The 12,689-nt window shown below is 39.6% G+C and overlaps 1 protein-coding gene across 4 annotated transcripts in view; it reads left to right on the top strand.

The window, feature by feature from the left end:
* The window catches only part of FUT8 (fucosyltransferase 8), a 228,983-nt gene extending 217,979 nt beyond the window's left edge, over window positions 1-11,004 (top strand). For 3 of the 4 annotated variants that reach the window (XM_074997231.1, XM_074997230.1, XM_074997233.1), the window contains one exon: window positions 10,482-11,004. In XM_074997231.1, the coding sequence (XP_074853332.1) occupies window positions 10,482-10,799 (318 nt within the window). In that variant the 3' untranslated portion in view covers window positions 10,800-11,004. The remainder of the gene's footprint in view (window positions 1-10,481) is intronic. The other variant, XM_074997232.1, reaches the window with a different exon arrangement.
* Window positions 11,005-12,689: the final 1,685 nt, after the last annotated feature.

Below are 12,689 nucleotides of genomic sequence, written 5' to 3'. Positions count from 1 at the left end.
TAGACCCCCACCTTCATGGCTCCTGTAAGGGAAGGGGGCTGCCCTTGTACAAATGTGATCTGCAGAAAAGAAGTTTCTCATCCTCTCGTACAAGCCTGACCCTCACAGCCTAGCTGCTGTGTGATGTGTTGTGGCGGGGGCTAGCCAGCAAGATGAAATGAGTCCCTGGCTCTCCTGATGGCTCCATTCTGGAGCTCTGTAAAGTAGCTACATGATATCGCCACACTGATAATAAAATATGAGTTAAACATGCCAGGCTTCTCGTTTCCTACTTCCTGCTTACCTGGGTTAATGACCTGTAAGAACACCTTGAGGGGCATTGTGGGACAGTTTCCAGGGCTAAAAAAATCGATTTTAACCCTGTTTAATCTGTACTGTTTTAGCATGACATTGCAAATTCATTTTTTGAGTAACTGCATTGGAAGGTCAACGATACACAAATTGTTGTTATGGCTGCTTAGAATTGCCTTATTGAGTGCTGGGGTGTAGATGGAGAATTTATAAAATTGTCCATAGAGCTTTAAATTCAACTTTATCATGTAGCATAGGCCTCAGTTTGTGCCCCACAACATACGCTCATACCTCAAACAGAACCCTGTCGAACACAAGTTTTTAACATAGTCAGTCGTCATATTTAGGCTATTTTACACCAAGGCAGGAGGACATCAAAGAGCCCAAACTAAGACTGTCTTGTCAGCAGCACAATTTCTTTTCTTAAAAGCGTGATCCAACTTGAGCGTCTAAACTGACCACATCCATGGCAGTATCTTACAGAGGGAGAGGCAATCCTCAGTGAGATGGGTCCCAGGCTCTTCACACAGTATAGATTATGTCAAAGGTCTTAAACACTGTGCAGAGACCCATAGGTAGTGCAAATCTCAGTGGCAGGTGCTCTCAGCTTGCTGCTCCCCTCAGTGAGCATTGTGTAATATGTGAATAGTATGCTGGTTCAGAATATTTCACTTAAACTGTAGCCATAAAATTGATTGTTTTCCAAAATTAATTAGCAAATGCAATTTAACTGCTAGAGTTGGCTAGATGAATTTCCCAGAATATAGAAAGAAAAAAAAGGCTGTGGGATACAACTCAAAGCTTCCCATTACATACTTGTGTGTGTGTTTGTGTCATGTATTTAACATTTTCTTAGGGATGGAAGGATTTGCTTCTGTTACTAAGGTATTATAAAAACAAAAAGCAGTCAAGTAGCACTTTAAAGACTAGCAAAATAGTTTATTAGGTGAGCTTTCGTGGGACAGACCCACTTCTTCAGACCGTAGCCAGACCAGAACAGACTCAATATTTAAGAAACAGAGAACCAAAAACAGTAAGCAAGAAGGACAAATCGGAAAAAGATAATCAAGGTGAGCAAATCAGAGCGTGGAGAGGTGGGGGGAAGGTCAAGAGTTAGATTGAGCCAAGTATGCAGACGAGCCCCTATAGTGACTCAAAGTTCCCATCACGATTTAAATCATGTGTTAATGTGCCAAATTTGAATATAAAAGCCAGCTTGGCTGCTTCCCTTTCCAGAACGGTGCGATAATTCTTCAGTAACACACACAGTCAACATTTTAATGGAATGGGGCATTCTGTCAATGACCTAAAGGTATGTGTGTTACTGAAGAAGAATTATCGCACCGTTCTCGAAAGGGAAGCAGCCAAGCTGGCTTTTATATTCAAATTTGGCACATTAACACATGGTTTAAATCGTGATGGGAACTTTCTGAGTCACTATAGGGGCTCGTCTGCATACTTGGCTCAGTCTAACTCTTGACCTTCCCCCCACCCCTCCACGCTCTGATTTGCTCACCTTGATTATCTTTTTCTGATTTGTCCTTCTTGCTTACTGTTTTTGGTTCTCTGTTTCTTAAATATTGAGTCTGTTCTGGTCTGGCTATGGTCTGAAGAAGTGGGTCTGTCCCACGAAAGCTCAACTAATAAACTATTTTGCTAGTCTTTAAAGTGCTACTTGACTGCTTTTTGTTTTGATAGTGTATAGACTAGCACAGCTTCCTCTCCTTTACTAAGATATTACAACTATTTCAATATTTGTTCCATGGCAGTTTTATAAATGGTCTCAGGTAAATAGGATGAAATTCAAACAGAACAAATACAGAGTACTTCACTTCGCAAGAAACCGCCATTTGCACTCTCACAAAATGGGAAATGACTAGCTAGGAAGGGCTGTAGAGGTTATAATGTGACAAAAGTGAAATATGAGTCCACAGTGTTATACTTTTGCCAAAAGAGCAAACATTGTTCTTGTTATGTATGAGCAGGAGTCTTCTAAGCAGGATATGAGAAGCGATTCTTCCACTCTATTCTGCACTGATTAGCCCTCAACTGGAGTATTATGTCCAGTTCTGAGCACCACATTTCAGGAAAAATGGGGACAAATGGGGGGAAAAATGTCTTGAGAAGAGCAATTAAAATATTAAAGGTCTAGAAAAATGAATATGGGGGAAGATTGAACGAACTAGTTTGTTGTCTGGAAAAGAGAAGACTGAGGGCCTGTGACTACACTGCATTCCATTTTCAGAAGCGAAATGCAAATGAGCGAGATTGAAAATGCAAATGAATTGTGAATTTACATATATCACGTGTCATTTGCATATTCTCACATGATCATGCTGCCGGAACAGGCTTTTCCAGCTGCGAAGATGAGATTCCTTTGAAAACAAACCCCATTTTCAAAAGAACCCTTCTATGTATTTGGTTTCCAGAAGAAGGATTCTTTTGAATACAGGGTTTGTTTTTGAAGGAACCCCATCTATGTGGCTGTTTTTGGTTCAAGAAAAGCCTCAGAGATAGAAGAGGCTATTGAGCAGGCTGTTCCAGAAGAAGAGAAGATCAATAAGAAGTGGATTACACAGGACACGCTGAAGTTGGTCCAAGAGAAGAGAGCATTCAAGATCAGAAGGGATGTTTCCAGGAGGGCGGAACAGTAGCATAAGGTGAAATGCAATAAGGTATAGAAAGCAGCCAGAAAGGGTAAGGCAAAAAGGTTAGAGGAGCAGTGTGAAGATATAGAGAGGTATTATGGTGAATGTAAGACCAGGGAGGTGTATAAGATGATTAGGAATATTAATAGGATGTGACAACCAAAGCAGATGGTGATCAAAGATGAGAACGAAGAGGTGCTCATAAGCAAGGAGAAGATTGTGCAGCAATGGACAAGATATTGCACCAATCTATACAAAGCACAGTTGGACCCGAGTGTCTCAGAGAAACTGATCGAAGAGCTGACAGAGATCTCCACTGAGCATCGAGAGCAAGACCTATATTTAGAAGGAGGAAGTAGAAAGAGCAGTGAAATGACTAAAGAACAACAAGAGCCCTGGAAATTATAAGATCATGGGAGAGATGATCAAATATGGTGGAGAAAGCATGATTCAGGAAGAACGACAACTATGTAGTATAGCATGGAAAAAAGGGAAGGCACCAAAGGAATGGACAAGATCCTGCTAGTGACAATACAAAACAACACAAGTGGGAAAAAGCTTTTCTTAACAGCTACAGACATTTGAATCTTCAGCAACTGAGAGAAGTCCGAAGGTTTTTTGGGCCACGGACTAACTTTACAGTTCTAAAGCAGACTTCCTCAATATAGTTTAGTTTGATAGTGATAAATGAATTTTCAAAATGTCTTTCTTCACATTAGAATCACCTCTCTCTTCCTTGGGTTCAGTCTCAGCCATCTGTAGTCATGTTTTTATCACTAGTTTTGTGATATTTGGTATGTTTTTAAAGTCCTGTGTCCTGGAATTATGTGATTATGGGTGGGTGAGAATCTCTGCTTTCATTTTAAAAAAGTAAATTTCTAAACCTTGTGATTGGCAGAGAGAGACTTGCAAACATGAATACTAAAATCTCAAAAACAAGAACCTTGGAGTGTTGTTATTTTTGAATGTTTGGGGTTGGCAAAAATGAAAGGTTACTTACCTCATAACAACTGGTATTCTTCAATATGTTCTGTATATGTGAGATCCTACTTATCGTATGGTAGTAATTTTGCATAGAAGTTGGATTGCTAATGTCCACTAGGGGTTGGGAATGCTGTCGTCATGGCTTTGCACCTCACCTCACAGACATCAAAAGGCATTGTGACCAGGGCTGGATATGTGTATTCCCCAGCACAGCATCTTCAGCACCTTCCCTACCTATAGCTGTCCTTTGTATTGCACACAGTTTCAAAAAGGTAAGGCAACCCCAGCCATGTGTCTAATGGGAAATCAAATCAGGCCCTGAGTGTGACCTTTCACCTTCAGTTTCTTCACTACCCACAGTCTCAAGAGACGGAGGGGATGAACGGTGGGTCATGGGATCAAAAAGAAAGTCTTGCAGAACACCAGATTTATCAAGTATCTCTTTCTTCTGCTCTGCGTTCCTCTATGCGTGGCTCCCAACTGTGACAATTAACTAGCAGTCGAGTGAATTAGCTGGTGGGATCAAGAAGACCATCTAAGGATAGACTGCAGAGATACTCGTACAAATCAAGCATCTATTCTACATGCTGATACTTTAGAGTAATGATTGATAAATACAGGAATGGAGGACCATGTTACTGTTCTCCAAATTTCAATGACTGCAGCCCTGCTGAAGCAGGCTGCTAAGATAGCTTGGCCTCTGATAGAGTGAGCAATCAACGTTCTTGATAGTTGTAATATATTGATGATGTAAGAAATCTTGATGCATGATCCACTTGGTAATATTTTAGAGGAGATTGGTCTACTTTTTATGCATTGCCATATGCTATAAGAAGTCTAAGAGATTTTTCTGAATTATCTATTTCTACTAAAACAGTATAACTGGGCTCTTCTGGTATCTAGGGTATGTAACTTTGCCTCATATAGGGAAGAGCAAAGCCTTGAAATAAACACAGGCAGAAGTATATTTGATTAATATGGAAGAGCAAGACAATTTGTAGCCTAAATCTAGGGTGAGACTGTACAGAACTGCTGTCTGCATGGACTACTGTATATGTTGGTTTAGAAATGAGCTCCTAGATTTCACTAACTTACTGTATGCACAGGAAGGATTGCCACCAGAAATGGCACTTTGCTTGTTAAATAATAGAGGGAGCAAGATGTCAGAAGCTCAACAGCGAGTTGCGTAAATGAAGAAGAGACTAAGTTTGTCCCAAGAAAATGGTTCATATATTATTGGTAGATACATATGCAATAAGCCCACAAGAAATCTTTTGATATCTTATCAGCTGTATGAGCACAATAGCAAAGAACCTTTCAAAAGATGAGAAAAAGCTGCCAGGTGAACTTTGAGTTCAGGTAGTGTCTTGACTATTTTAGCAACAGAAGACAGTCCAGGATTAATGGAATATATCAGATTTTTGATTGCATCTATTGGAAATAAACATTTGTATTCTGGACTTCATTGGAATATTCTTTATCCACTAATATCAATCAGTCTCCTGGCTGTGAGATGAAGACACTGGGTTCAAATGGAGTCTGTATCCTGAGCCTGAAATGATTAAATCCAGTAGAAATGGAAAAAATTGCACCTCCTTGCTTGTTGAGATGTCAAAATCTGCATAGCTTGATTTGTTAACAGTGATAGGAATGGTTTTTTGGGTAAAGCATATCATTCTGAGCTACAACACATCTATATGAGCTGATCAGTCACCAGAGTTCCCTAGACCATGCAGTTGGGACTGACTCAGATGTACTCAACAGCATCCTGTGGATCCACCTGGTGACTAATTTCCAGTGGAAGTTACATCTACAAATGTTGTCTGCCTTTAACCATCAACAGAGATTTGACCAAAGGATCGTGACTTGCCAGTTCTTGCTGTAAGTGCTTGGATGATAAAGTGGTCTGAACCAAGAATTAAGAAGGCCTCAATCTCAATCTGGCAAAAGGTGTCACATGGCACCTAGAAGAGTTGAAGTTGGGATCACCTGGAATCTAGGAATCTAGGGTTGCTACAGAGTTAGTTGAGATTCTTTTTAGGTTCATTTTCAGTCCTAGGTCTGAGAATTGACATAGAATCAATCTCACTGGATGGGAGGTCAGCAGGACTGTGTTCCCTTGGCTCGTCTAATCATTGGTGTTCAGATGCACATAAATACCTTGCAGATGTAAACTAGCAGTTGCCACAGATAAAATCTCACGGTGGAGATGAGAGATCTGCTAGACCCTGTGGTCTGATGTTATTTTGTTCATCACTGAAAAAAAATGAGGCAGGAACCAAAATGGGATGAGGGACAGGAGAGGGTTACAGGTCCATATAGATTGGTCAAGGATTCTGAACCAATGCAGAAAATTGGTGGTTTTTGTGAGTGGGATAGTTGAGAACCCAGTAAAGACAGCACTTTCCATTTTGGGAACATTGTCCTTTCCTAAACTGATTTGATTGTGCAATGTTGTGGATGAAGAGGAGGTCTGGTTGTAAGTATACTGAGGTTCGTACTGTTTTTTTTTTAAAGTTGAAAGTATGTATTCACAAAGATCTAAGAATGATCTGAGATGTTCTTAAAGAGTGCAATGTGTAATCCTTTTTTGATTAAATAGCTCCTGTCCATCAAATGGTAAACCTGATAACACATTCTGTACTTTCTTAGGTAGTTCTGAGGCAAGTAAACCAGGAATCTTTTCTCTTGGAAATAGCAGTAGCTCTTAGATGCTCAGAGTATAGGACAGTTTGAAAAGAGCTTCTGAGGATGAGTGATATTCTGATCAAATTAATTTAAATTCCTATTTCAGGAGGTACCTTGTTAGTGGGGAAAAAAAACAAAACAAAGCAAAAAACCTCTGCTTTGTCCCACTGGACATAATTATGTTTTGTCAGCATAGCTAAGTAGTCTGACTCTAACTTGAAGACTAGTCCAGGGATGTACTTGACATCCAAAGAGATCTACTTTTTATTTTTATCTCAAGGGGCAGATGTGAACACTTGCCTGGATTGTTGATTCACTGCAGTAATAACAGTGGTGGTGGCAGTGATGTGAATAGAAATATTAAAATCTCTTAGGGGTTGGCTTGATACTTTCACTCAGCTCTTTCTGAAGTTGCTGAAGTAGATGCTGGAGTAGCCCACAACAACGTAGTGGGAGTCAAGAATTCCTTCATTGAGTGGAAGGGCTTTTCTAGTCTGTGGACAGGTATAAAATATCAAGTAACTTGCATGTTCTTGGAACTAACTCCAAGGGAAGTTCTAGAGCCTCTGACATTTTTGTTTCAAGCTCCTGAAATATTGTAAACTTGTCTCCCAATGAAGGTGCAGCATTTTCACTTGGTGCAGAGAAATCTGCAGGTGGAGAAAGGGTGATAGCAGGATGTTTCTCCATCCCGTTCCTCAGGTAGATGCTGAAAATAGCTATTCTTTTGAAGCACCAGAGGAAGAACAGAAATTGTATTGTTAACCTGAGGATGTACTTGAATGGAAGTCAAATAATGGCTTGTATGTTGAGGCCCAGGGGGCAAAGAAGGCCATGTCCGAAATCTATTTGGATAAAGCAATGGTATCCATGTTGGCTGACGACAGGGAGTAAAGCTTCGATCTTAAGATGGGGCAGTAATTTTATCTGTAATAGCCCCTAGTTTCAGAGAAAACTAGTGAAAATGGATGAAAATCTGGTAACTGGTCGTGGATGAATGCTTGAGGGCAGCATCTCATAAAGTCATTGATGTGGTTGGTTTAAAAAAAAAAAAAAAAAAGCACTCCATCAAGGGAGACCGTAACTCTAGAATTACTTTGATGACATTTCTAAAGGTAGCAATTAAAGACGACTCCTGCATCAATTGACAGGAAGCTGACAAGCCATTGTTATTTGAAAAAAGTCACTTTGGCAGTGCAGAGGTAAATGAGGATTTGCATACCCTCAGAGCTAGTAATAGGGATAAGACTGTGAACATTCCAGTGCCAGAGCCCTGACCACACCCTGGAATGCATGTGATGCTATTGCTGTACCAAGGATGCCCAGACTTAAGAGTCTGTGTAGGATCTCTTCAAAGATGGAGCTTTTCCAGGATGTGGATCTGGCAGTGTTCTTTCAGTACCCACCATCAAGTTCAGAGAAACTGTACCTGAACTTCCCTTGAGCATATATCCAACAAGTGCACCCATTCTTAAGTGTCTAGCTCCACAGACATCACCTTTCATAGAGTCACAGAATTCTAGGGCTGGAAGGGACTTTAGGAGGTCATCTAGTGCAGCACCGTGCCTGGAGCAAGGTGAAGACGTGCATGAATGGGGTATTTCCAGACTTCAGAGGTCCATACCTGAACTCAGGTTTCCCCAGCAAGACCAACTGTCTCAACAGCCTGGCTTGCCTTCCCCTAATAAGAGAGAAACAGCATAATTACCCATAGTTAAGTTACAACACAATTCTTTATAAGCAAGCCCATTTATTCTTAAGGTAAAAACATTGCAGAGAAAGCGTTAAAACAACAAAACTTATGCTAATAAGCTTGTTATACATAACCCCTTGATTCTAACAAGGATTCTGGCAGGTGATGAATTTTTCTATGATCACAAGTTCATACCAGGTGTTATCTCAGAACAAGCATCTTCATGAATCTGAAAGTCATTATTTTATGCTCTTTGTGCTTCTCAACTTGTCCTCATATAACAGATGATCAGCTTTTCTCCGGAAATCACAATATTGTGTGTCTAGCAAATTGTTTGAGTTTTCTTGGAAGCTCAGAACACTTCCCAGGTTTTACATTAGCCATGTTTCTTTCTTACAGAGCTTACATAAAATCCCACATTAATACATACATATTTGCATTTTAATACAATGAACTCCTATGATGCTGATATTTTAATAAGTTTTTCTAATATATTACAGGAAATTGCCATTTCTGTCACAGCTGAGAGTCTGTGGTGCTAAGGAAGGATACCTCATCCTGGCTGAAGAACTACCAGAGTAGACCTTGACTCTGTGGACAGCCAGAGTTCCTGACAGCTCTTAGTGTTAACTCCTCATTACTGAAAGGGTCAGAGAATGCTTGTAACTGTAGTGGGTAGCATTGTCAACCACCCTGATTTTGATGGGAGTCTCCTAGAATCAGATTCAATCTCCCAGAGACTCCTGAAGCCAAACTCTAAGATCAGCTTTCAAAAATCTGGTGGTGCAGCAGGGCTAAAGCAGATGCCCTGCCGGCTCTGGCACTATGCCATTCCCAGAAGTGGCTGGTGCATACCTCCCTATGGCCCCTTAATGAGGAGGCAAGGAGCCTCCACTTGCTGTCCCCATCCCAAGTGAGGATTTTGCAGCTTCCATTGGCCAGGAACAGTCGCCAATGGGAGTTACAGGGGCAGAGTCTGCAAACAGGTGCTGCACATAGTCGCATATTCCCCCCCTCCCTCCCCCCGCGCCCCGCATAGAGACGGCAGTGCTGCTCTTTAAAAGCTCTACAGCTAGCACTTTGAGAGGATGTGAGATTCCTCTGAGCCTGAAATTGACATTGTAAATGACTATCCTCACTGACAGCAACTGATCTCTTTTTATCACAGAACAAACTAGCTTATAATTAATAACTTGTAAACTCTTGTGCAAGCAGTGCTTCTACATCATGTGTGACAGCCATATGCAACGGACCTTGAAGAATTCTTTTGTTTAGCCTCTGATCTTGGCTGTGTGTTGAGATAGCTGGGAGATGGTGATAATTTTATGTGCGGTAAAAGCGACAGAACTGGGTGTTTCATTTGTGTGCTACTAGCATGGAGAACATCATATCTTACAATCCTCTCCAGTGGTTTTGTGCGGAATTTAAAAAGGGTCAGAGAGAAGAGGGAACTTTGTGAGGTGCCCAAAGTGAAAGAAGGTGGTGGAGGCATTAACCATTGCAGATAAGATTAGAAGTGTTTGAGTGTTTTTTCATTGTTCCTTGCTATGTTGCTGAGATGAAACAGCAGTGTTGAGTGACTTCAGAAGCCACAGATGGTCCCAGGAGTGTAAGCTTAGACATCTTCTATGGGCAATATGGATGTCATTAATCAGCACCACCATTGCTGACTCTATTCTATAACCTGACTTGAATCCTAACTGAGAGTGGTTCAGGGTATTGACAACGCATAAATTAAGTTCTTGATAAATGTTTTGTTTGAGTAAAAGCTCTGATGGGCAGAGTGTGGAAGATGGCTATCACGATTTTCTTTGTGGAGTGATGTTACATTTTATTTTATCTCAAATTATGGTTAAAAGAAAAAAAGACCAAACCTAAATTGATTTATAAATCCTTGATTTTTTTTTCCACCTCCTTTATTGAAAAAGTGTAGTTTTCGTTTTCTTTTTTTCACAAGTACATTAAGAATTCTAATAGCAGTGCTGCATGATATTTGTAACCACGTGGGCAGTATTTTTCAAATATTCCTTTTAAAGAATTTTGGAGTTTAAGCTTAAAATTCCAGTGTTTTGAACTCCTTTTGTGTGCAACGTAGCTCTGAGGTGCAGGTTGTTGACTGTTGTGTTGAGTGGAAGATATATTGTACTCACGGCTTCTTTTCTGTTTTCCTTCCCAAGGTTTGTCGAGTTGCCTATGAAATCATGCAGACTTTGCATCCAGATGCTTCAGCGTATTTTCACTCTTTGGATGACATCTACTACTTTGGAGGACAAAATGCACATAACCAGATTGCCATTTATGCTCACCACCCACGAACTGCTGAAGAAATCCCCATGGAACCTGAAGATATTATTGGTGTGGCTGGAAACCACTGGGATGGTTATTCTAAAGGCATCAATAGGAAATTAGGGAGAACAGGCCTGTATCCGTCCTACAAAGTAAAGGAGAAAATCGAGATAGTCAAGTACCCTACATACCCAGAAGCTGACAAATAAAACAAAAGAAGGAGGGTTGTTACTCTCAATTCTGATTGGTTTCAGCCACCAACATACAGAAGGCTTATATGGGATTTGAATTCACATTTTAACGTATAGTTAAAATGAAAGCCTTTAGCATTCAGACTGAATAAGAAGCTTGGAGCAAATGAACAGGCCATTATTTGAACTTCTTGTTGAAACATTTTTTTTTGTTATATGCACTCTCACACATACGCATTCACACATCCTCCCAGGAAAACTGTTTTATACTTTTTGTCTCTTTCATTAGTCACATGAGCTTTAAGCTCTCCTCTTTGCCATTAATTGACTATAATATTCAGACTTACAACACTGCCATATTGTGTAGTTTGAGTGACATGAACACATTTTGTATGTGCAGAATTTACAACATGGTGCCTATATTTGAAAGATCTGTGACCTTTTCAGAGGAGCCATGCCCAGTTCCACTGATAGGCAAGAGTTGATCTTTAACTGGTCTTGTCACAAGTTCCAACCAACTGATTAAAAATCAGACAAGATACTTTATCTTTACAAGATTTTCTTTTTTTTTTTTTTTTTAAAAAAAATTCCATCAATTAGTTCACCTCATCATTAATAAAATAAAGGATACGTCCAAACAATAAAGTATTCAATGTCTGTTAGGAACTTTTGTAAACAATGCCATGAACAGATTCTTTAGTACTGTGTGTTTCTGGACATTGTCTTTGATAACAAAAAATAAATTTAAAAAATGACTAGCTGGAGTTATATAGATATTTAAATATGTATTGCTCAGTTGAGTAACTGCCAGTGGGTCACTGTTTCTCAGGGTCTTCTATGAAGAATGGGTTTCAGTAGAATGGCTTCAGTGGCTCAGAATTTCTTGTAGACATCTTTTTCTCTAAGTTTCCAACTTTCCATCTTCTCTATTTCTCTTCTGGAAAAATGAAGTCCTCTTAGGGAATTATAAACATTAATTTAATATTTTGGCTTTTAAAGTCATCACTTTGAAATATAAGTAAAATATAATTTTGTTTATAGTACTTGTCACCAAATGTATCATTTCAAAAGTATAAGCTCCTCTGTATCTACTAAAAATATCTGGACTTCCATTTGGTTTTAGTGTGATTTAGAGAAATCCTAAAGCGAATGAGTTTGTGGGACTCAGCTGGCCTGTACTCAGGTCAAGAGTTCTTCGGTTTGGAGCCACAGAATTAATTCTGTAAGGCTGTTTCCTAACTGATTTTTATAGTGTTTCCATTAATTTTGCAAAATTTCTCACCTGGTGTTTAACATACATCATCTGAGGCTAAAGAAAACGTGGGTTTTTTTCTCTCTCTTAAATATGAGGAATAGGAACAAAGCTGTGTGGAATTGCATGACTGGGAAAAACAGTTTTGTAATTTTTTTAAATAACTCCTCCTCTCTTCTCATCTTAGTGAGGAAGTTAGTGCATAGCTAGAGTTTAACCTTTCTGAAATCCCTATTTTAAGTTATGTTTCAATAAATATCGTAATTGCTACACAGTATTTTTTAAAATAAGTTTTTACTGCAATAGATTTTTCAAGCCCTTTGCTTAGAAATCAGATATTATAAGCTTCCTGCTCATCACTTGGAGAGTGGAAAAATAATGTTGACACACAAAATAAAATATAAAGATTCTGGAGGAGTAAGGTAAGCCATATAAAAATATCAGGCAAAAGGACAAGGCAGCTGAGACTGGCCAACAGTAAACAGCATGGCTGCTGAACGTAGTAACCAAAGAACCAAAAAAGTGCTGCTGTGGGCGAAGTACTAGCTAGAGTTTAGCAGTTGTAAGGAAGACAGTAAGACTGAGAAGAAGTGTGGCACGATGCATGTGTCTCCCCACTTCTATTAAAGACCCAAGGAATAATGGATGGAAATTAT

Source organism: Carettochelys insculpta, chromosome 6 (genome assembly GCF_033958435.1).
Source record: "Carettochelys insculpta isolate YL-2023 chromosome 6, ASM3395843v1, whole genome shotgun sequence".
Taxonomy (NCBI): domain Eukaryota; kingdom Metazoa; phylum Chordata; order Testudines; family Carettochelyidae; genus Carettochelys; species Carettochelys insculpta.
Note: the sequence above shows the minus strand (reverse complement) of the source record. Positions and strands in the feature narration are given on the sequence as shown.